The following is a 26,423-nucleotide window of genomic DNA, read 5'->3' on the forward strand; positions in this document are numbered from 1 at the left end:
TGTGTGTGTGTGTGTGTGTGTGTGTGTGTGTGTGTGTGTGTGTGTGTGTGTGTGTGTGTGTGTGTGGGAGAGAGAGAGAAAGAGGAGGGGCTGAGCAAACAATTTTTCATGCACAGAAAACCAAATTTCCGGCCGAACCGATGTCAAAAAAATTCAAACTAAAACTAATTGCGTACTAAATACAATCCTTGAAAAATATTTCGAGAAAAGTCGATGGTGAGCACTGAGCACTGAGGGGAGAGGTGTATACGTACTGCAGTACACGTTGTTATTTTATAACATTAATTTAGACATTCCGTTTTTCAGGATCCGGATGCACCACTTCCGGCCCTCTATGAAAATTTGGGTATGCCGACGATAAAAATTATAGTCTCCGGTGGTGCGATATTCGCATTGTGCACAAGGTACGTCCACCTCCACGACGACGTATCACAGCGTTGTCGATGTACCAGCTAATATTTTATTTTTTATTTATTTATATGCCTTTACGTTATAATTATACAGTCTTTTGGGTGCAATATTTCCACTACCTCGTATCTTGTACTCGATGGCTAGCGACGGTCTGCTTTTCAAGTTCTTGTCGAACATCAACTCCACGACGAAGACCCCTCTGATATCCACGATCATTTGCGGAGTTTTTGCCGGTAATATACACGAGATGCAAACACTCGTCGTTGGGTTCACCTGCCAGTAATCGTATATTTTTATAGCCTATAAATACCTATTTTCCATGTTATCAGGTACTTTGGCCGCAGTATTCAATCTCGAGCAGCTCATCGATATGGCGTCCATCGGCACACTCCAGGCCTACACGATCGTTTGCATTTGCGTGTTGATATTGAGGTTAGTCCGAGGCGTTGTCTGTAGGAGCTGCTTGTGCTATTTAAGGGCGAAACGAAAATAATGTATTATTGCATTATTGTTTAACAGGTACACAGACAACAGTCCGTCCATCCAAGACAACATGACGAAGTCGAAAGGTATCACGGTTTTCACATGGTTGAACTTATCGAACGCAAAAGTGCCGAACTCAGATACCCAATACGTTTCGAGGGCTTTGATATTCATATTTAGTATGTATCATATATTATTGTAATATTATTATTTAATCTTATCAAAACAAGGGTCCTTTCTCATACCTATCTACAAACTTGCGTGTGTGTATGATCATTGATTGTATTGCATGCTGCTATAATAGATTGATCACTATATTATAATTCATAGACAATAAATAATGGATAAGACATCATCAGATCTAATTAGCATAGTACGTGCAGTGGTTCAGACATAATAGTTACATTTTTTCTCATGTGGCCTATCCATTAAACTATTGTATTTATTATTTTACTATCTATCAGTGGCATATTCAGGGCCGGGGACTGAGGAGATCCCACCTTGGCATTTTTTTTTTGTGTGAATACATTTTTGATTTCAAAAAAAATATAATATGTTCATTAATAAAAAAGCTGGTAAGTATATGTCGCTCTGCTGTATAACAGTAGATTACAAGTGGGTTACTACGTAATGGATGTTGCTAAATTTGAATTCGATGATATAAAATCATTGTATACGAAAAAAACGATCCTGAGCGAAGACAGTCAGTCAGCCCATAAATAATAAATAATTAACCTAAATAGTTTAGCATATTTGATGATGTTCTTGTGATTAAAGTAATTTATTTACTATTAAGCATTAGTATTAAAGTAGGTAAAATTCATTTTTGCCAAAAAGTGTGGGTAAAACATAATAATATACTCAAAAATGTTCAAGTAGGTATCCACGAATAACATTCTTAGAATACAACAAATAACTTAAAACATTATTTTTGGTTATTCAACTTGATTTTTACAAATGTTGTCAGAATTCTAAATTCAAAGGCTCATAAAAAATTACTGTGGATTTAAGCTGAAATTTTTTTAATTTCTACTAACAACAACTTAGAGAAATCTTGTATTACATTTTCAAGTTTTTTAACCAATCGAACATTTTTTTATCGATATTAGTGTAAAAAAACTAATAATTATCGAACATTTCATATGCCTGTAAATAGTTCAACACGAGTCAAAATATTTTCAAAATTTGACGGTGTATAGAAAATATGGATATAAATATTCAGTGAACATTTGATGTGTGTACTATATTTTTTTAGGGTTACATTAAATGCCGTAAATAAATAGATGAATACTTAAGATAAATAAAAGCCAATAAAACAGTGTTACCCAATCATCGTTTAACATAATTAATTCTATTTTTTTTGTGGATTATAATTATTGTTTGTAGTATAATATAGTATTATAATCGTGTAACAAATACTGAGTCAAACTGCGTGTATTAAATGTATTATAATTTAATTTTATTCGAATTCCATTAATTAATAGTTTGTCTATAACCAATACTTTTTTGAAAATTCTGATCCGAGAAAGTTGGTCCTAAATTAAGTGAGTTTTATTATTATGATTTTTACTGGGTTCTTCTTTAGAGTCAGTAAAAACTTTTAATGCATGTGAACTCCAACTATATGGGTCGTTTATGGTAGCATATTAGGTCTAGTACTGGAAAAAACGACAATTTTATTAACAGTGTATAGCAACACTCTTTTCTTAACTCTCTATACCTTTGGGAAAGTGCTTAAAATATTAAACTATATTTTTTCAACATTATAATTATTTGAGCTGCATGATAATATGACCACCGTACTGTTAATATTAATGTATTATATCAACAACTATCAAATATTTTATCAAAAGGAAAATATAAGATAAAATAAAACTTCAAGCATTTAGGTAAATCATCGACAACAAAACAGTGAAACACACTTTAATGCTAATTATTAGCTACAATAAAGAACAAGATATCTGTTGAATAATCAACCGAAATGGTCAAAAATAGTCCCTACCGATTTCGTGCAGGTATCGTTAAGTACAGTATAATACACTGTAAATGCACAGATACATAATTATGGGCAGTTGAAACTCCATGCAGTTGAATATGCACTGTATGCACTTTACAGGCCATAGCCTGGGGCATACCCCTAAGTACACTGCTTGTCTGACGATACCGACCGTTACAATTGCATCATATCATGTATAAACGTATCGACCGACCGAAGGGGGGTGATGCAATTTTTGCCGCTGATGACGGTAGCGGCAGAGCGAACAATTTTGCTTCCGACCAAATGCTTTTTATTTCGAGTTGTACGTTTATATTGTTTTATTTTTTGACGAGCAGTGCAAGCGAAATCATTCATTCCCCGTACTAGTTGTTCCCAGTTCAGTTCCAGCAATGTAAACTACAATGGTTTTCTGCTTTACTACTTTATTATTTATTTATAATACCTACTTAGATTCAGGCAAATATGTACAATTAACAATTCTCTTTAAAACATTTTTTTTTTTTGAATATTGCTCTTCTGTTTAAATTTAATTAAATCACTGTTGCACGCAAATGTCACATAGTACTATAACAATTAACAACTCGCATATGCTACGAAAGAATGTGCGATTGAAATAATTTAATTGTACAATATATCTTAAATTACAAATATAATAGTTACAATATCTCAAAAGTTAAAACAATTTATCGATCATTAAATGTACGATTACTAAAATTATTTTGATAAGCCGTTAACCTATATAGGTACTTACGTCAAATTAATTTTGTGGATGAAAATATAGTCTTGACACGGTGATAATAAAGAGTTTATTATCATGAGTACCTTGATATATTGCAAATAAAACCAGAAAAAGTTATTGATATTACATTTTTCATAGTTTCATACTACCTATGAAATACTATCGTTTAGTATGTCTAATTATAAATAAGCTTAAGTCAATAAGTAATAAATTGACAGAAAATATTGCACCTACCACTTTAAAGTAGTTTATTCTTACAGAAATACGGTACCCGCTCTATAACTGTAATCGTACGTTTTGAAGCAGAATTGTCCAAGATTTTATTAATTAATTTACACAATTAAAGCATTGACCACAATCAGTATTCAATTATCAATTATAAATTATAATAATTATATTTCAAGCGCACATATATATTTTTTTATACATATAAAAATCTGTACTAAAATGATATTTAAATATTAGTATTATTTAAAAGTATCATACAAAAATAAAATGAATCTGCATATTACAGTAATTAAGCGGTAATAACGCCCTATAATTGCATAAATAAGGTATCGGTAATTCTTAGTTATTTAAAAAAAATTACACTCCTTTTTTGAACACATTTAAATTATGGGAATACTAAATTAATAATTCAAAACTATGTTTTAACATAGGTGCCTGTACGTTTGTGTTTGCAATAAGCTTGGCAAACATGGAATCACATCATGGCAACACGAGGAACGTACTCATGATAATAAACGTAATAGCACTTTTGGTGTTGTTGGTTACGTTGTTCATGTTGGGCAGACTTCCGACAGCCGTGGAAGATCTATCGTTCAAGGTATGAGTTTGATAAAAGAAATACAAACGATTTTAAGAACTGGGTTTTCAAATTTAGTTTTAAGAATATTGTTTGATGGCAGTGATTTTTCTTGTAGAAAACAGTGCTCTTAACACACATATGAATTGTAATAGATTCAAAGTTTTCTGGTTGAGAAAATACTAACATAATTTTAGAAAATTAGATTTATTTTCATATTTTTTAGGTGCCCCTGGTTCCCATCATTCCATGTTTGAGCATTGTACTAAACGTTTACCTGATGATGGAACTCGAGTACAAGACTTGGATAAGGTTCATAGTGTGGCTCATATGTGGTAAGTTCGTCTACTTACACTTAGCAAAATTTGTTGTAAAAACTTAACGAAACTAAACTAGTCATACTATAATTTACTAAACGTGATATGATTTCCTAAATATTTAGGAGCCTTTGTGCTTTTTATAAGTATTTAAAATATTTAACTTTTTACTGTTTTTTTTTTTTTTATTTACATATGATACAATTTCGGTTTTTGGATAAAAAAAATTGACAATATAATATCCAAAATATTCTTCATAAAGATTTGAAACTCTTATGCTTATTTTATATTTTTATAATTGTAATACACAATGCAGTTTTTCAATATATTAAGATTAATTTTAAATTATCACCTATTTATACCACAAACATGTTCATACCGCTCTGCGGCAGGTCAGTACTGATTCAAAAGTTAATAACAATAAACTTAATAATAATACTATTACTATATGATATGAATGCAATGTTTTAGTTAAAAACTAATTGTACCAACCGTATATTTATAAAAGTAAATTTAATAACTATAATATAACAAGGTTAAGTGTACCTAAATATATTATAAAGAAACATAGTACATACTGTGATACAGACGGACCATCTCCGATTAGAATCGTTTTTTTTTCGAATTTATCATTGAAAATATTCAAATACAACAAATCCTTTTCAGTGACCTGATAATTTTTAAATATTCAGTTTAAATCTTATACATGATTATTGATTATCACACCTATAGAGTTGTTATTTTTAAAAATTAACGCCAAAACATTAATTATTGCGACTGATTTACGTTACTACAACATTAAATTGATCAGTACACATGTTTATGGCATGTGAACACTTTATCGGTGCGCATGTCACACATTAAATCTGAAGTAGAAAATCATAAAAACATATGACTGAAACTCGTTATATATTGGAAATAAGCAATAACTGCATTTATTACAGTAAATTATATAATTATCATAATAATGATAATTATAAATTATATAATTGGCAAAAACGGATAACCTTAGTTATGATAAGTATTTCGTGGTTTTAGATATTTTAATCGATATAATGATTAAAATAAATTGATATATGATTTATCAAAAACTAATTATCATATTTCTTTTTATTCTAAATGTTTACTTATAATTTATGCCTTGATATTTACAGGATTATTGATATATTTGTTCTACGGTATCGGTCACAGTTTGGAAGGCAATAAGCAAAAAATTCAACTTAACACAATTCAAATCAAACCGAAGCTATAATCGGTTAGTTTTTTGGATGTTTGTAAAATTACACATAGATTGAAATCAATTCCATTGGATTCCTCATCTATTTTGAAAAATATGTATACTTATATTATATTAGTGATCTATATTGTATAGGTACTTTATTCAGTCTTAGGGCTTTTAGTGCTTTATTGTTTTATTTTAAGTGATTTTTCAATGTTATGAAAAACCAAAAAACTCTTCCCGATGTTTTACCTAAAATGTTTATTTATACAATTAATATTTATTACATATTCATAACTCTCATTTTTTTTTTTTTTTTTTGGTTGCCATAGCAATTTATTAAAAAAACATTGAATATAATTTTTAAGTTTGTTGATGTATATTATATAAATATATAATAATAAACTATATTATAGTTTATGTGACCGTTCTAAAACTACTAGTATTTTGTTTGGTGTGTTAATTTTCGGCTTTGATTTGAATTTAAATTAATATATTATCTTAGAATTTAGATATACTAATATAATATTGAAATAATTATTTTTATGTTTAAAATTCTTAATCTTGGCAAACTGCATTTGTAGTTTCAAAAATTTAAACGGGAGCACTTCATATTTTTCGACAATACTTCAGAAATATATTGTATTAAATCTATTTTACTCGCACTACAATAATTTATAACATATTATTATGAATGTGATTTTTCAACTGTGATAGTCTTTATTGTGTTAAAAGTTAATATTATTTATCTTTAACATAAATTTAAATTTAAATTTTTTATAGTTATATATAAAAAATTCGAATTTTTGTAAAACTTTTTGGGGGTGTCATGATAGATAATTGATAATTTTACTGAGTTTATGAAGATCGATTTTATCATATAATTATATTATAACGAAAACCTAATGTAATATTATCATAATAAGATAAAATAATAATTATGTCGACTTATGAATTACTTTTTGTATACTTTATAATTATAATACCTATTAAAAATATATTATGATACACACATTCTGCGTCTTGTCTGTGATTTTATCAAATGTTTTGTTTAAGAGCAGAGAGATAACTATTGGTTTTACTTTTTACTATGATAAAGTGTGCTTTGTTCACGGAAGTTTTTGCTAAACTCTTCATTGGACAGTAAAAACTCACAAAAAGTGATGTGTCTGTTCATATTGGTAATGAGCTTAATGCTTAAAAACATATGAAATCAATATATTACAAGGACATTTTTTTCAAATAAATTTGTTATACATTTGTCGATTTCATAAATGTGCCAGGCATTTATTTAATTAGTTATTTTTTTACTTGACCACGCACAATTGTTGAATCATCTAGTATAGAAAATTTGGTTAACAACTCATTAAGTTTTGTTCAAACCTGTCAGATTGCAGTTGATAAATTGCAACAAAAATGTTATGAAGTTGACGTGTTGTTGTTGTTGTTGGTGATTAAAATGTCAATGAGGTACCTATAATGAATAGAATATTTTGATCACAGTAAAAGTGATATCGACGCCACAGCAATGTTTATTTTACAGAGTGACTCGATGGCCTAATTTTCAAGATATAACATGAGATTGTTTGGAATAAAAAAAAATCAAATTAAAAAACATAATGACTAAAAATACCCACGAAAGTTGGATACCTTTAAGATGGTCGGTTTTTTTGTATTTAATTGTTTTTTAAACGCCACCTAAAACAATATCGGCATGAACGGGCATGCGATCCGGAGGCAAAAATCTCGGCTAATAATCCCTCCCCCACCCCCTCGGTCACCAGGAGCGCTAGATCGAGCACCGGGAAGGGATAATAAAACGACGAGCGCCGCATGGACGGAGCTCAATATTAATCGAGCCCGGACGCACGCGCGGTCCATCGTGAAATTCGACGACGACGACGACGACGACGATAACAGACGTTATCATCAGAAGACATAAAACCCCGTAAACGAACGGTCGTGTACTGAAACGATAGTAAATAATAATATTTTGTACCACGTGGTGTCCACGTCCAGTGAATCGGGATAGCTGCAAGACCCGGCGACTACCACACCCTCTGCAAGACCTCGGCGTCTCGGCCGGCCCAAGACAATATCGTCTCCCCATAGATCGTGATCTATATGCGCCGGATCGACGGACGACGACGTAATGATGAAGTTGGTACGTATATTGTGATTATTGCATCGATTAGGCCACTCGCAGTAGGGTTAGGACCCGACCGTTTAGGATTTATATGCCCTCAAAAATATATTGTGTGTGCATTTGTTGTACAAAAAAAAAAAACGCAGATCATAAAATACAAAAACTAAACCCAACATTTTCGTTGGCGAAAAGTCAAACTTAGGATGAATAATAAACTAAAAAAAAAAAAAAACATTAACAGACTGTAAAGAAATTTTACAAAAAAATTAATTCAAATTTGAACTAAAAAAATTCAAATTATTAAAACATGCAGTCATCTTAAAAATCTGAGAAATATGCAAAATGAAAATATAAAATGTTTCATTTCCAGTATGTGATACTTTTTTGTTTTAAGGGCATATTTCTTTTATTTTATACTTTTTGAGACATCTGCTAATGCAATTAATAATTGTATCAGTTTATTCCCCACTAACATTTTTATCTTTAATAATACAACCAAAACCCAAATTCATTTTTGATTTTTTTGATTTTTGTCGTATAATATGGTTTTTGACTGGCTCCATCTTACGTTTTTCCTAGAAGCCCGATAATTTTATAAATTATCATAAAATTTAATACTTAAAGTTGAAACATTTGGAACAAAATAAAACATATTCAAAATAATAAATTCAGTTGAATAAAATAAATAAAAATATTCATGATTTTATTTTAAAAAAGCATATGCGACGCATATTTTTTATTTTGCATATAAATGCATGTTTTTGGTATTCAAATGCATATTTGCAAAAGTCCGCTGTCCTAATCATAACAAACAATAATGTAATACATAGTATTACAGGTATAAGTACTAACGTTCTTTCGGTTTATACTACCAGTCACCGCAGAGACCACTTTAATAGAAATTTAAAAAAAAAACCCCGATAAAGTCACTCTCTTGTGTGTAATAGGTATACGTTTCGAGTATTTACCTCGTCAATGAGTTGGTTAATGAATATTATGTTATGAACCATAAAACCATTTGAATTCAGTGATAAATTATCAAACGGTTATGTGCGGAGACTGCGCGTATTTATAAGAATATTATATAATTGTATCGTTGCTTTTTTTAAATACTTGTTTAACACTTGCTATTAACTTATCCACTGTACTGAAATGAGATCAAACCTGCGCTGCTGCTCTGTGCAAACCATGGGCTGCACAGTGCACACGTCACGTGTAGCATTTTGGAATAGAAAACTTGGACAGCCGTCCCTGCCTTTATCATACACGGTGCGGCTTCTGATACAAATAAAAGAACATGTTCATGTTGTACTCCGTTCATCCACAATATACCCATTGACTTGTTGAATAGCTGACTGATAATAGACAATTTTGTTTTTCCTAGTTCTTCAGTATGAAGTAAAAATACAACACCTTGACGATCGGCTTCGAGATTGCCGACAATCGCATTTTCTATATTATACCGTTCTTCGACATCGGTTGTTTTATCGATGCTGACCCATATTCGCTTAGAAGATAATTTAGACCGAACGTTTTCCATAGTTTCGTTATTTGTATGATCCACATATAATTTTCTTAACGTGGTTTGATCTGGAATCGGATTTTTCATGTACGTTTCGAGAAATTGTCGAAATATTGGATTAGATAATTAATTTAAAGGAATGTTTGCCGCTATAAATGCTTTACATAAATCAACTTTAAAGATTTTTTTTTTTTGGTAGCTGGTATGAAACTTTTGTTTTTTTTTTCAATTTTATTTTGATGGCGCTTCGTTGCTTTGATATGTTTATCTGTTTTTAAGTGTTGAGTTATGTTAAATTTTTTTTCACTGTTCACTTTACACTCACATAATTGACAAAATAATACATTGTAGTCAACCTTAAACACTTCTTCGCCAAACTCGGATACAACATTATTGAGTTTACACAAAAGAGATGATTTAACTTTTGGCATTTTAAAACAAGGTTACTACCTACAAGTTAAACCGAAAGGCGAAAATACAACGTAACACAAGAGTACGAGCACACGAGATGACTGTATAAAATGAATTGACTACACAATGTTGATAATCGACGATTAATAATCGCAGTAGAAATCGATAAAAAAAAACACATCAAAATCAGCAAATAACAAAACTTAGAACCAAATACCTTATGCAAAATTATCTTAGTATTATATTATACCTGTATATAATCTCTGTACCGCGTTGCATCATCCTAATCGGTCTATTTACTTAATCTATAGGTATTAGGTACATTTACAATTTGCTTGATGATTCGATTGACAAAAATATAAAAACACGTTTACTAAATTATAATTTCATAAAATATGACAGGTTTTAATTCAAAAACAGGTAAAAATGCAAAAAACAAAAAAAAAACAGTAAAAACTAAAAAAGCAACATTTTTAACTTGAGTTCTCTGTATTATGAAACACATTTTTAGCGTACTCTATTTTTAAAGCAACTCATAAGATATATGCAATTAATGCTATAAAATCCCAACCCTGCTTATGACTTTATTTTGTTGGTCCATGTTGATTTAAATGTTTTCTGATTTTTAATCGTATATAAAATATAGTGTTCCCCTATTTTTCAATTTAAAACATCGTTTTTACTTTTTTTTTGAGATTTAAATTTCGATATCTATTTTCTAAATATGAGCTAATATGTACGATTATGAACCGGGCCTAAGAAAACAAAACATTATTTTTTATTGTTTACCGATGAATAAAATTATAGACTAGATCTGTTGGCTATTGTTGAATTTTATATTTAAATTATTATTTTTTTTTAACTTTAAATCGATTCTTACCAATATTAAAATTTATTAAAAAACGGCTTTTATTTTGATAAGAATTATAGATTTATTAATTTTTTCGATTTCAACATACTTTTGAATCTTATTATTTAAATTGCTTTTAAAACGAACTTCGTCAAAATTTGAACTTTAAATGCTAAAAAAAATGAATGTAATCTAAAAGAAGTAAAACATTTCAAATTTCTATAAATAGCTAAACAATATTTTTAAAATTAGGTATATCATGTATCGAAAATACTGATATAAATAATGTATAAAATATATTTATTATTTATTTATTAAGTGAAAATGTCAAGTATCAATGGTTATTATTAGAATTATATAATACAATCGATTATGTCTACTGGTATTGTGTAAATATTACCATTTGTTGTGTGTATTAGATTCAGGCCGGTGAAATTAATGTATTTGCCAAAGAATAATGGTTTTTTTTTTTGTGTTTGGACTTTGGAGACACTATAATTTTTATTCCCGAACAAATACTTCAATGTTCATATCGAAGGTTGTTACTGATAGTGAATTAGACTTAGTTTGTGTTTTATGTGATAGCAAATGAAAACAAAATCCAAAAATAATTTTTACTCGTGCATAATAACAGTTTATAAGACAACACATCTGAGAAACTATATGACTTTTTGAGTTTTGAGATTTTTGTGATACGCGTTAATGTCTAAAATTATAATAATAATATGTTGAATGCCGATTAGCTACGATCAACTTATATTCAACAGTTTTAATTAATATATTTGTTTTAGGTGTGGGAAGGGATAAAAATTACTGTTTAACGTTGGAGGAAATAAAATTATTTAAGTTTTTAATTGCATTAATTCTGCGAGCACGCCGAATGTACAATTTCTCAATGAACTGTGTATTAAGAAAAAAAATTGTATTGCATATATTCAGTTCTCATTAATTTAACATTATTTAAAAGTTAATTTATTTGAAACAGTTTCAGTATTTTCTGTAAACTGTAGTGAATTTTCTTAAAAATTTTGAACGGTTTGGTTCATCCAAGGTTGGTTTATGGACATATTGTAACAGATGATGTCGGACAAAGAGAAGTTTGTAACATAACTATATGAACTGAAAGGAGCGTAATACTTTCTCATGAATAATAATTTTTTAATTAAATTAAACTTATAATGATAAGTTGAAATTATTATTAATTACTTTTTTTAAATGATTTATACGCACTTATCTAATTATAGTTATCACTATTGACTTACAACAAGACGGTTTAAAAGCAACTCCGATGCTTAAAATGTTGACTTCTAATATATTGAAACAATTACAGTATTATTATACAGTATCCTCGTGTTGTGTGATAGTTTGTTTTTTCAAGCAGTAGTGAACTTATCGAATTTCAAATAATATTTTTAAAAAAATTACTCTTCAAATGTCGATTTCGGCAACTCGACTATGGAACGATAATATATAACGGATAATTCTTTTTTCCAGCGAGAAACCCTGTACCGAGTGATGTTCAGGCGGAAAAACGAAGATGACATAGAAGACGATCAACAGAAAAAATTGGCCAGGGTCCTCAATCTGGTGGACCTGACGGCACTTGGAGTTGGATCAACGTTGGGGGTGGGCGTCTACGTGCTTGCCGGAAACGTTGCCAGAATAGAAGCAGGGCCGGCCGTCGTTCTGTCATTCATTTTGGCTGCCTTTGCGTCTGCTCTCGCAGGTGAGACAAGATAAAAAGAAATGTTAAACAAAAATCGAATTAAACCATAGGACATCTGTTTCTGATTCGGACCAAAATAATATCGCCATCGGGTATCCATCGTTTTACAGTAAATGCTCAAATGCACGGTGTACGGTGTAGTATTTTAATATACCTGTAATAACTTAATGATAGAAATGGTGAAGGCATACAAACGAATTACAAAATATATAAGCTACTCAAATTATGAAGTGTAATACGGTAGAAACAAAATATAATTCCATTGAGGCATCACTATATTCCGTTTACGTCTAATTTTTTAGATAGAAATCGGATCTAAGACACTATTCTTAATAGAATTCTTTCCACAGAACCAATAGTTATCCAACAGCGAAAATCCAATCTGTAGTGGTTTTAAAGGATAAGGATAAACCACTTGAAAATCAACTCTGATTATGAACTAAACACTCCCGAGATTTGAGTTGGATTATTATTTTTAAATAATATTTAATTTTTTACACATCAAATAATTTATTCATAATTTTTAATATAATTTACACGTTTTTTTTTTATTGATTTTGCATCGTAAAATATATCGTGATTTTGAACAATAAATGGGAATAATTTTCAGTGTAATCAACAGCCACCAGAAAATTAAAATAAAACGAATTCAACTCTCGTACTTTAAGGGCATAATTAATTTTTCAGAAACCTTGTAGGTGTAGAACTCCGGAATAACAATAGTAGACTATTCATCTAGATTTACTTTAAACCATGTGCAGTTTAAATTGCATAACTTCTGGACTTACAGTTCAAAAGTTAGTGGCTGTTTCTTCGCGAAGAACTATAAACCTACTATACGAGACGACCGAGTGCCCTGCTGGTCCGGACCGGAAATAAAATACCAATATTATATTTATTAGCGGCTCAATAGATTACAGTTATATATTATATTATATTATATCCACAGGCCTGTGTTACGCAGAATTCGCAGCGAGAGTGCCAAGAGCCGGGTCGGCCTACGTTTACAGTTACGTCGGCGTGGGCGAATTCGTCGCGTTTGTAATCGGATGGAATCTGATACTCGAATACGTCATAGGTGAGTGATGTTAAGTCTTGAGGCCTGTCAAGCTCATACGGGGTGGGAAATTTGTCGTTAACCTAAGTTGTGTTTTGACGTGAGGGAGAATACATACTTTCGGTCTTATTACCGAAGTCCGGAGTGCTTTGATAATGCACAAAATATAACATAACAAATTCATGCAGTAGAGAAGACGGCATCCTTATTGGTCTTGAAACCCATTTTCGTTATTATTAATTTTTTATGTTCCATAGAATTTTTTTTTTCTAATAATACTCGAATGTCTAAAATGGACCAATTTTGAATATAATGAGGCACAATAATTAATATATTTATTTTATTTTCTGTTTATCTTCATTCCTGAATGGAATATATATTTACAACATATCATTTTTTTAATAACGTAAAGTATACCATGACCAATTTCTGAACCTCTTTTGACCCAAAATTGATTCATGACTCACAGTTTGAAGACAACTGTAGACAACAGTAAAGAATACGAATTAAAAGTTTGCAAAAAGTATTTTACTAAAGTCTAAAATACTGGGAAGGTACGTCTTGAAATTGAATAACCAAAAACAAATTTTATCACGTCCAACTATATTGATGAAACTTTTAGGTTTAGTTGCACAATAGTTAAGTAGGTACACCTATTGAAACGTGTTAAAATGTAATATTAATTTGTTATGATTGCACGTTACAGGTACTGCAAGTGTCGCCAAAGCTTTCAGTAATTACATTGACGCTTTGTTGGACTATCCCGTGAAAACCACGATGACCTATCTCTTCCCAATGAACGTCAGTTTTTTGGCCGACTACCCAGATGTCTTGTCATTCAGCCTCGTGCTACTATTGTCGAGTGAGTATAAAATTGTTACAAACAAACAAGAAACACCACAACCGCAATGCATTTACGATAAATTACTATTTAATCGATATTACCTCTGTAGTTATACTGTCATGGGGAGTCCGCGAATCTACAATGATCAACAACGTGTTTACAGTCGTCAATTTGTTGACCGTGGTCACGGTAATTTTATCCGGATTATTTAAAGGTAACATACATTTTGACATTTTGATGTGAACCGCACATAATCGGTGTTCGTAAATGACAGTAACACTGTACATTAAAATATAATATTTGGTTATCGTTGTTATAGTTAATTCGTACAATTGGAGTATACCGAAACAAGACATACCGAAGGGCGCAAAAGGCGGCGAAGGCGGTTTTATGCCTTTCGGGTGGGCCGGAGTGACCGCGGGGGCTGCCAAATGTTTTTACGGGTTCATCGGTTTCGACTCCGTAGCTACTACGGGTGAGTGTAAAATAGAACAAAATACAATCAATGGCAAATTTTATGCTCTAAGCAATACCTACCCGTAACATCAACTAAAAAAAATGATTCCCGTTCACAGGAGAAGAAGCGAAGAAACCGAAACGTGACATCCCGTTGGCCATCATACTGTCGTTGACCATCATAACATTTGCTTATTGCTGTATCAGCTCGGTTTTAACTCTGATGTGGCCGTATTATGATCAGGTATCGATCGATTTAACAATACAGATTAACCCTTATTCGTTAATAGTACAATATACGAGTATTGTGCGGTTTAACTAAAAAAAAAATTAGGATTTTGGCATTTGATAAAAAATGTTTTTCTTTCATGTGCTCTTAAATTAAATCAGTGCACTTACCTGCATGTTGTAAAATTGCATAACACTCAGATTTACTATAGGTATAATGTATACTTATCTTACATCGTTATTATTGCCTTATACACTATACATAAGGTATAGGTAAAATCTAGATATAATAATTAGTTATATAATATACATTAGGTATAATTAATAATATAATAGTTTTCCCAATGTTTTCAAAATTATAAAATATTATAGGTAGGTACCTATTTATTATAATATCAAATAGTATATACCTACTTTCTTAATCATCATTGATTTCACGCCTAACATATATTTTTGTCTGCTTTATAATACCACAGTCCACATTGACTTCTTTTGTGACTTCGTGACCACTTCGTGTCTTTTATTAAGACTGTGATTGCAAAAATGTTCTTAATAAATTACCTCCTTCTGTCTGGTCTTTTTTTATTATGTGCGTGTGTTTTTCCATGTGAATTTAATAAAGTAGGTATGAGAATAAATTTGTAAATAATTATAAAAGCCCACAATATTATTGATATCACTTTAATTCTGATTTCTAATAAAATTACTAACGGATTTTGAACAATAAATACTTTCATTATCACACGTTATAGGACATCGACGCGCCGTTCCCGTACGTCTACGATCAACTTGGTTGGACGACGTTGAAAATGATTGTTTCATCCGGTGCTATATTTGCTATGTTTGCCAGGTAAGAACACGTTTGTCCAGAATCTCAGTGATGTCTTAATCGCGAACTTACCACAAACTTTATAGTCTCTTAGCGAGCATGTTCTCGATGCCGAGGATTCTGATGACCATGGCCCAAGACGGTCTCATGTTCAACATGTTTTCCATCATTCACCCTAAGTTTAAAACACCCGTGTTGGCTACTCTGATGGCGGGTCTGTTTGCCGGTAAATATGTTATTACGATTACACTATTTATGATCGGCATGTGCAACATTGACCCTGTGTGATAAATAAACAACCACCTCCTTCAGGTATAATCACGGCGCTTTTGAACCTTGATCAACTGATGAATATGATGTCGATCGGTACGTTGTTGGCGTACACGATCGTGTGCATTTGCGTGCTGATGTTACGGTACAGAAACGATCCGGACGGCGACGAGTTGGTAAAAAAACAGGACATCAACGAACCAGAGACCAGAAGTGATTTCTTTAAGGCGCAGGTGGAAAAGTACTTTAACCTGTCCAACGTCGATAACGCCAACAAAGAGACTGAGCGCGTAGCCACGACTATCACAGTGTTATACAGTACGTGTCAAAATCGAATAACCCTTCGAAGAACAATAATTTGTATTTTTTTTAAATTCTTGAAATATATTAACGAAACGGGTCGTTTGACCTTTTGCAGTTTGCACATGCGCGCTGTTCAGCTTAGTAACTGTACAACAAGAGTGCGTCGAGACCACCCATCAATGGTGTGACGAAAACGACATCAACGCCACGGACTTCCAACCAGGTTGCGTGGTCAACGTCAACAACTCTACAACTCCTTTCAAACAAGCTTGCGTTGCCAACAGCTTCGCAAAGTGCATGAGCGTCATCTTAGCTATAGGGCTGTTGTTTCTGTTATTGTTACTAACCAGACAGCCTCAATCGAACAAAAAACTTTCGTTCAAGGTACAAATCATTATAGATCTCAAAAAATGGTATTAAAAGAAACCGAGAATGACACAGGTTATTCAAAAAAAAAATTATTTTTACATAAGTCAAAGACTTTTTATTTTATTTATTTTATGTGCATGTGAACATAAAGTAGCAGAAGAAATGCTTTGATTTTCAACGTATCTGGTAGAAAATTGGGTCTAGTTGGTACTTTTGAGAGGTTTAAATCGAGAATGTCTATAAGTAAAACTTCCGAAGTCCATTTGAAACTTTTAATGTATACAAAAGTATTATAAGTATAATTCCATTTTATACGCACAATGACATTAACAAATGCAATTTTTTCGTCAAAAATTACTTCAACCAACTGTGCCTACTATCAACTATAGTAAATTAAATAACTTTAATAGCAATGAAATCATAAAATGTACTCAGTAATTTTGGGTAGGTATAGGCTAGCAGTCTTCGTTCAGAATTATTTTTCGTACAGAATGATTTTATTCATTGAATTTAAACTTTAACACGTCCTTTCAGTGACCCACTCAATACCTAGTGCACCTATAGCAGAGTGGTACCCATTTGCTCACCTTTTGTTTAATTTTGCTTTTGCCGATTATTTTTAATTTCAAATTTTGATCCCATAACTCAACCAGAATCCTCCCTCAAAGTTGAAGGTTGAAGTATTTTTAGTTTTTACTACTTAAAATAGTAACGACAGCCAAAAATAAATATGTATCATTCATTGGCTCGGTCAGAATATAATGGAAAAAATTCATTTATTTTTGTATATTATTCATTTGTTATAAACTATTATTCAGGTAGATATTTATTTTATTTATAAATATACAACATTTTTTAGTAAATGTATTATGTTCCTTTTTCGTAGGTCCCACTGGTTCCACTCATACCATGCGTTAGCATCTTGATGAACATTTACTTGATGATGAAACTCGACATAATCACCTGGATCCGTTTCAGTATTTGGTTAACGATCGGACTATTCATATACGCATTCTATGGTATGAATAACAGTACTGAAGGTCTGAAGCAGAAAATAGAACAGAGAAGTAGTCGGTCGAGCTCTGCTGAACCCATACACCAGATTTCTTCCGTCAACTTATAGTTATATATTCTCCTCTGGATCTTCCCTAACCTTGTCTAAAACTAAGAGCTATTGCGTGCCTATCCTAAAGTCTGGTGATCCTCACAATGTTCTTAACTACCCTTCCATCACAATCTTACCCTACAGTTCCATGCTTTTGGAATTCAGCATCCCTTCAATCACATTCTAGTTAAAGAGCAACATGGCTTCCGGCCTGGAACTACTTATTGTAATATTTTTTCACCACTCATATTTTTCAGTCGTTTAGAATTCATTTTCAAGTGAATTTCGTGTACACAGATTCCTTTAATGCGTTAGACTGAGTGATTTATGTCTGTCTGGTAAAAACTCTCGATCTCTTGAGAATTTGTGATCCATTTGTATTGGTTACGTTCCTTCCTTGGTGGCCACCATCATTATGTCGCCATTCATGTTGTTCACTCTCTCAGTTTTTCACCCAACTCTGATGTTCCTCAGGGCGCAGTTTCTTCACTGCTACTATTTGAGCTCTTATTAAATTATACCCATTCTATTCTTCTGCATTCTAATCACCTCGTTTTTGCTTATACAATAAAAACACGTGTACCTATGCGTGGTAATTATACATTTATACATAATATGACTGTTTTCTTTTGCAATCCAACTTAATGTGATAGATATCATGCGATGGTCTGACAAAAACTAATTCGATCTATGCCCTATTCTATTAACAATAGCAAAATTATTACTTATAATAGTATAAATTAACTATAAAATATAAAATATCCTTACAAATAGATGAGATGATGTATAGCCGCTGAGAATCGTTTTTTGTATTCAATAATTTATCATTAAATTATATATTAACACATCGGTTACAGTGACCTATTCGATGATGATAATATGTAGGTACACTGGAAATCAGCAGAGCCGATTCCCTTGTATTTATTTTTTCATAATATTTTGATATACTTACATTTTTACAAATATTATTAACTTCATTTTTTGTACATTATAAAATATATTTTATATATAGAACAGATATCATAAATGATGAAGTTGTACAACAAGACCATTCTTGAATCTATTAGTTTATAAATTGCTTGATTTCTATACTATGTTATCATAGTTTGTAAAGTCATAAATTATGAATATTTTCGGTCTTGTGAAATTCGTTCCACAATATTTTTTTAAATATTATATCATCCACATTAAGATATGTTTATCGTTACTTATTGCTATGAATGTATTATGTTATAATATTTATTTTTGTACCTAGAATACGCATTTGTTACCAAAATAATATAATATAATAATTATTAATTACTGAAATTTGTTATTTTTTATGTGAAAAATTGTTATAATTCCAATACATAGCTATAAATGTTATAAAAATAGTTTAGTCGTTTATTAATTGTCTAAGACAATTTTATTCTTAACAAAGTGTTAATTCTTATTTTATATATTTGTTTATACAAAGTTATCCCTCGTAATTCAAAGTCCTTGGGCACAAAACACAACAAATTATAATTTTTTTCAATTTTAAAGAACGTTTAATTCTTAGAATAGAAGAATAAGTTTAATGTTTCTACTCACATTATTTGGTATGATTTATGAGTAATTGAAAAAAGACGAGTGAAGTTATTGGGCAGAGCTTGTGGTAATTTCTCATCTTATCCATTTAAAAATTGCTCGCTTCCCATAATCATTTACCTATCCCGGAAACCATCGTATGTGGAGCCATGGGCTCAAGTAACGTCACTAAAACCCTAATTATTATTCTCAACAGTAAAAACTTGTTAATATTTTTTGTTTAAAAACGGATTTTAAAAATGTTTTTGACTGTTGATAAGTTTTGTGCAGGTTTTTGATTGTTATCAATTATTATTTATAATTTGGCTAACGGTAACAAAACTTGCGAACAGTATTGTATTCAATTTTCATATCTGGCGTATAAAAAGAACATTTTTATGAAATCTCAAAGAGAAAAGTTTTTTAAAAAACTCAAAATAATTTTCAAATGTTCATGGTTTTAATGAATTTTGTCTAAATCCTAACTACAGACTCTCGAAAATATTATTCTGGAATTAGGATTAACTTTTTTTTAATTTCAAATAACAACAACTTAATATGAAGAACCTTGAATTACATTTTCAGATAGGAGTTTAAGCATTAAATATTTATGTTTTTGTGAATCATTAAAGATTTACTGACCATAAACGGGCATAAATGAAATATATAATTTATAGTCACAATTAGGTAAGTAACCTGCAATTATCATGATTGAAATTCATTGTTATACCAGCCAACAGCTATATAGAGTATAGACTGTAACTCTAGCTAACAGTTACTTTTATCACGAACTACGAACACAAATATATTCTAACTTTCAAACAATCTCTGCCACGATGTGAACCATAGGTAATAAAGTTATGTATCAATTATTGTTATAACATATCCTTATAATCAGTTGATTATAAATTATTTGTAATTAATCTTGTCAATTTGTATTGCACCCATTTATTGCTGAAAATCAGAGGGGGAATGAATGAGCTTTAGGGACCAGCCTCAGGACAACTCAAGTAGGTGCCTTCGAGGTCTAAGGTCCATTTACTAGCGGACCACCTACAATATTGAACATGAAGTATGAATTTAGTCAGATTGAAGGTAAAGAGAAATTAATTGCTCTTGTTTCGTCTTGTCGTTATAAGCTGTCTGCTCTCTGGCAGTCACAGCAGTTTGATCTGTTTCTCTCATATGGTTATATAATGGCTTTTCGGATTTACACTCTTTTAGGTACTGTGGTCTGTGAAAGCGTTATTGAAACCATCAAGAACTTGTGTCATTGTTAAAATTAATACACAGTCTACACTTTTACGGCTTATAATAATGTATGGTTGAATTTTAACAAAATTATTCAATAGGTAAGTAAAATTATAAAAATTATATTTAGAACTAACTAACCTTTCAGTGTATTTTTGTTTTATTTTTATTGAACATGACCCGGCCACTGTGGCCATTAGTTGTTTGTAGTAAGAAACGGTTGGTTAATTGGTTTGGAACACGTATTGTATGTCTGAACATCAGGCCAGAGGGTTTTTTGTGTGCTATTTAAGCCATCAACATGACAAAATCCTATCTCTACCAATGCTAATCAGTAATCATCATTGATGACTAAGACTAACACAAATGTTTTACACAAACGAAAATGCTTATTGCCTAAATATTGTCATTTATTAAAGAATAAAAACACACGAGCAGGCCCCTTGAAAAATTTAAATCCAGTGATCACTTACAAAGTCCTTGGATTGTCGTATTATCGATAGTTTATAATATTCGATTGTACCGCGAATTGTAGTTTGTACCGTCCGTGGATTGTACGAATAACGAAACAACAAAAGTAACCTCAAAAATAATATTTTTGAAAAACAAACGGGTTAACGTTAACGGAATTGCTGTTCGGTCTTCGGTATCCACTATTTACTAATTACTAATTAGTAATAATTAGTAAATATTGTTTACTTTTTTATGTTAACTTCCACACTTTTCGCAGCTTAAAATTTGGATTTCCAACCGAAGTTTTCATTGTATAAAACAAGTTAACCGTTTTCGAATTGTTCGTCAAGAACCAACGATAAGTGGTATAATCCAAGTGGTGAGTAATTCCATTATTAAGTTTTCGACTTTACTATAACTTGAATAACAATTTTTCATTATTTTTTTTTGCGTCTTGTACGAATATCAAAATCAAAGAACAGGCACTCCGCAGAAAAATAGAAAAATAGCGATTGTCACATTTACTTTTACATGTGTTTTTTTAAACATTATCATAATATTATGTAGTAACTTACGTTGACGTTCTGCATTGAGTTTTTTAATAGATATACGTGAGATATCAATTAAATAATCATTATGTTTTACACAATATTGTTATGTAAACTAAACAAACCGTTCGAAGGTTTGCTCAATGTTACATTAATGCAACGTCTTGTGTAAATGAATCTGGTGTGTTTTTTCAGATTTAAGAATTACAAATGAGTACTGAATTTGTTGAAGGATGGAGAATTGCTCAAACGTTGGGCGAAGGAACATTTGGCGAGTATGTTAACATCATATTGTACTATATCAAATCTGTGTCTTACAATTTAGTTAACTTCGTCTTGGATTTAAATACAGTTTATGTATCCAGTTAATCTGGGCTTGTCCAATAGGATGTGGGGCCATTATTTTTGATTTTAGTCATAGTGTTTTCAGTTTTAGCACGCACCTTATTTTGTCTTTCCCTGGAGTCTAGTTGTTAAGGATTCCCAATTACATATTTTTCAATACAGCATTTTAAACATTTAAACTTTAATACATGATAGGTGCAATATTACGTAATATATTTAAAGTATGATATGTTATTATTATGTTCATAATATTTTTAGAGTAAAACTTTTGATAAACCAAAATACCAATGGCACTGTAGCTATGAAAACAGTTGATCTTAAAATCTTTCCTGATGCACTGATGATGGTAAAGAAAGAAGCAGCTATACATTCTCGATTGAAGCATTCAAGCATTATAAAATATTTTGGACATCGTCATAGCAAAGATAATTATTTTATATTCTTAGAATATGCGTCAGGAGGTGAACTGTTTGATCGAATTGGTAAGTTAATTAGTATTTATATTTTATTAGACTTAAAAGTAATAAATGTTGTTTGGAACTTAGAACCGGACATTGGAATGCCTCACGCAGAAGCTAAAAAGTTTTTCAAAGAGTTGCTTGCTGGAGTCGTATGTTTCCTGTTTTTATAGACAAATTTATATCTAAACATGTTAGTAATTATATTTTTCTAGGAATATCTACATAATAATGGTGTTGCACATAGAGATTTGAAACCAGAAAATTTATTATTGGATGAACATGGAAATTTAAAAATAAGTGATTTTGGATTAGCGACTTTATTTTTATGTGGTGGAAAAGTAAGTAATACTTATTGTAAAGTGTTTCTTTTCATGTGAGTCTGCTAATATATATGATTTATTTATCATCAATAAAAAAATATATATAATAATTAATGATAACCTATCTATTGGAGACAATTAATATTCACATTTAAAGGATCATTTTGCGCTCGCCTATTTTTTTTATATAATGCCCACTAAAATAATCTAACACTTTATATTGATTTAATTTGAATAGCGGCGTAAACTTGAAAAGAGGTGTGGAACTCGACCTTATTTAGCTCCTGAAGTTCTTTCAGAGTTACCTTATCAAGCTGAACCTTCTGACATTTGGTCATGTGGTATTATACTGGTTTCTATGCTTGCTGGAGGTAATTATTCTTAATAAACACTAATAAATTACTTACATTAATTCACTAATAAACTGGTAATGCATTAATGTGTCAATGTTGATCTCTTTGGTACTTTAGCTGTAGGTATATTTTATAGAGACGCCCTAAAGCTTCTGTACCAATGTTATTGGCAATTGATACTTCATCAATATTTTTTATAATTTATATTAAAATATTAATTACAGTGTGTTCCACATAGAAGAATATATCTTACAGTTTTTCTCAAATTTAATTCTAATATTTTGTTAATTTTAAAAGTTGACTTAGGAAAATATTAAAATAATTTTGAGCTGTATTGTAGAAAAGAGTAAACATTATCATCTTGCACTATTATCCATTTTATTAAAAGAACCTCTTGGCGGTGACCAATTTTTGTCCAATTCTAAGTGACATAATTTCCCATCAGATATCTGCTCAGTAACAATCTCATCTAACACTGCCAAGAAATATTCTAGGTAATTTGATTAATTAAAGTTGATTTGTCATAACTCAATTTTAAAGGTACCAAAACATGATGTAATATCCAAAATTTGTGACCAAAATTCCTTTATGATTTGTTGTGTTATATCTTAAGTGGAACTCACTGTAGTTCTATACATAATTTTGTTTAGTAATCTCTTGATTAAATTCAAACACAATATAAATAGTTATAAAACAGTTTTAATATTATATATTACTTTAAAATTAATTTGTTATTAAATATCTACATTTGTAGATATTTAAATTTTTTTTAAATACTTAAGATTTCTTTTTTATGAAATATATAATATTACAATTAAAGTTTAAATCTCTTAACACGAGTGTTTTCATAATGCATGCATACATTTACTTCTTATTTTTCAATAACAAACTTAATTTCTATTATATTAAATTTAATCAATGTTTTATTTAAAAAATATATTACACAGAAAAATCTAAAAATTTGTAAATATTAGAGAATAGAAATATTAAACATTTGAGTAAAAGCCTTAACTAAACAATATTATTTATATTTTAGTTATTTTTACATTTTCTTCAAATGTAATTAAATTAATATAATATACATATAAGTCATACGAACATGAATGTGACAACAAAATAAATAATGAATTTTAATAAATTTAGAGTTACCTTGGGAAATGCCATCAAGTGATGATGAAGATTATAAATTATGGAAGACTACTGATTATGCTAGTCATTCACCATGGTGCAAATTAGATACCTTGGCTTTGTCTCTTGTAAGAAAAATATTAATACCCACGCCATCCAAAAGATATAATATATCACAAATTCAATCTCATCAATGGTTCACTAAGTCAAAAACATGCGGTACATCTTTATTAAATCAAGCTAATTATTTAAAACAGAATCTAATACACATTCAGGTACCAAGTGATTTCTGAGTATAAAAACAAACATCAGAATTCTCTGGGTATCTTAACTCTGTGTTAGAATAATTATTTTCAATAGTTTTTTTAAATAATTTAATAATATTCAACAAAATTAATATTAATGTATTACTGTAATGTTTATTTAGATAACAAGAAAGTGGGAATTTCTGTTATGTCCGATAGAGGGTCCGATGATGCTCGTCCTTGTTATTCTCAACCTGCTCCAGCGGCCATTCCATTTTCTGTATCTATTCCGCCTAATGAATCTGATATACATTCATTTACTCAGCCTACTCAGGTTGAAAATTTGTTATTGTCTTCGCAAATTCAGACATCACAAACAGTATCGACTACATTAAACGTAATTAATTCATTTTAAATGCAATTTTAAGAAAAATGTTTAATGTACCAATATTTAATTGTTATTTTTTAGAATTCTATTCAGAAATTGGTCAAGAGAATGACGAGATTTATTGTTTGTTTATCGTCTGATGAAGCATTAGCTTCTCTATCGCAGTTTCTTGATGATATGGGTTATACATGTAAAATCAATACATCTGGTTTGGTAAGTTACCTACTAAAATAGATTTTTTAAATATTAGAAATAAAATATTGTATTTGATTAGGTTACAATTACCACTGCTGATCAGCGATTAGTGTTTAAATCTAATGTGATTCCAATGAATCATCAAACACTCATGGACTTCAGGCTCTCAAGAGGTTGTGGATTAGAATTTAAAAGACATTTCGTTGCCATTAAAAATGCCATGTCAAAATTGATATCCAAAGGTCCGATAATGTGGCCTGTTGCCATGGCAACCAATACAGTACCATGAGCTACAAATGTACCATATTTAATATGATATAGAAGACAGTCAAGACTGATGTATAAAAGATAATTTATTTACTAATAAGTATCATTTTGTATGAAGTAGATCAATCTTTGCAAAAGTTATAAGTTTAAAAAGAATGTGTAAGGGTATGTGTAGCTATTCAGATTTATATTATTTTGTCCTTATTATATCTTATGTGGTAAACTACCGTGAATTTTAATGCTAACTACAATATGGGATGATACAGCATACCATATTGTTGTGTTCATCTAGTATTTTATATTTATTTTATGACCAATACCCTTAATTAATGACTAGATTTTTATTTAATTTTAAATACAATTTTATTTTATACTACTTATATTTTATACATTGACTATAAACTGTAATTACAACCATAGTTATGGTTATTACTGTGATTATGTCATTCTTCAATTTTGTAAATTAATAAAATATTTTACTTTTTTTTGTACAATCTTTCAAGAGTATATTATAATTGAAACTAATAAACACCGTGTTTTTAATTATTACTCTTTAAATAATCAGTTGTTTTTAATTTTTTCAATTGCTTAAATTTTATTCCAAATACATATTGTATTGAACTTTTGAAGGTTGAAGGATCAATAACATAAATAATTTATATTTATTGCATTGTTATACGATTGTAAGACAAATTTCTAACAACTCTTTTGAAAGTACAGCATGTATAACCCACTGTCAAGAACTGTGAGCCCATGTCCCTCATTCCAAGTGATAAAAACAAAAGTTGAACCCCATAGCATCAGATTATAATTTGTACAACACTGCGCACTT

At 30.3% G+C, this 26,423-nt stretch overlaps 3 protein-coding genes across 3 annotated transcripts in view; all 3 read left to right on the top strand.

The window, feature by feature from the left end:
* Window positions 1-6,090, top strand: part of LOC111028807 (high affinity cationic amino acid transporter 1-like) — a 22,177-nt gene extending 16,087 nt beyond the window's left edge. Inside the window, exons 5-12 of the mRNA XM_022307567.1 lie at window positions 206-216; window positions 307-404; window positions 505-644; window positions 741-843; window positions 931-1,073; window positions 4,292-4,458; window positions 4,664-4,772; window positions 5,909-6,090. Of these exons, the coding sequence (XP_022163259.1) occupies window positions 206-216; window positions 307-404; window positions 505-644; window positions 741-843; window positions 931-1,073; window positions 4,292-4,458; window positions 4,664-4,772; window positions 5,909-6,006 (869 nt within the window). The 3' untranslated portion in view covers window positions 6,007-6,090. The remainder of the gene's footprint in view (window positions 1-205; window positions 217-306; window positions 405-504; window positions 645-740; window positions 844-930; window positions 1,074-4,291; window positions 4,459-4,663; window positions 4,773-5,908) is intronic.
* Window positions 6,091-7,803: 1,713 nt separating this feature from the next.
* LOC111028805 (cationic amino acid transporter 2-like) lies at window positions 7,804-19,096 on the top strand. Its single transcript, XM_022307565.1, has 12 exons — window positions 7,804-8,137; window positions 12,397-12,628; window positions 13,578-13,706; window positions 14,392-14,547; window positions 14,639-14,743; window positions 14,849-15,004; window positions 15,105-15,229; window positions 15,966-16,063; window positions 16,129-16,268; window positions 16,355-16,630; window positions 16,731-16,999; window positions 17,871-19,096. Exons 1-12 carry the CDS (start codon window positions 8,126-8,128, stop codon window positions 18,105-18,107), a joined length of 1,935 nt encoding a protein of 644 aa, XP_022163257.1. The 5' UTR covers window positions 7,804-8,125; the 3' UTR covers window positions 18,108-19,096.
* Window positions 19,097-21,476: 2,380 nt separating this feature from the next.
* LOC111028819 (serine/threonine-protein kinase grp) lies at window positions 21,477-25,623 on the top strand. The gene is made up of 10 exons (XM_022307583.1): window positions 21,477-21,720; window positions 22,085-22,164; window positions 22,493-22,716; window positions 22,780-22,844; window positions 22,908-23,033; window positions 23,254-23,386; window positions 24,512-24,715; window positions 24,924-25,138; window positions 25,211-25,342; window positions 25,404-25,623. The coding sequence occupies exons 2-10, from the start codon at window positions 22,100-22,102 to the stop codon at window positions 25,611-25,613; spliced, it is 1,374 nt and encodes a 457-aa protein (XP_022163275.1). The 5' UTR covers window positions 21,477-21,720; window positions 22,085-22,099; the 3' UTR covers window positions 25,614-25,623.
* Window positions 25,624-26,423: the final 800 nt, after the last annotated feature.

Source organism: Myzus persicae, unplaced genomic scaffold (genome assembly GCF_001856785.1).
Source record: "Myzus persicae strain clone G006 unplaced genomic scaffold, MPER_G0061.0, whole genome shotgun sequence".
NCBI classification, from domain to species: Eukaryota; Metazoa; Arthropoda; class Insecta; order Hemiptera; family Aphididae; genus Myzus; species Myzus persicae.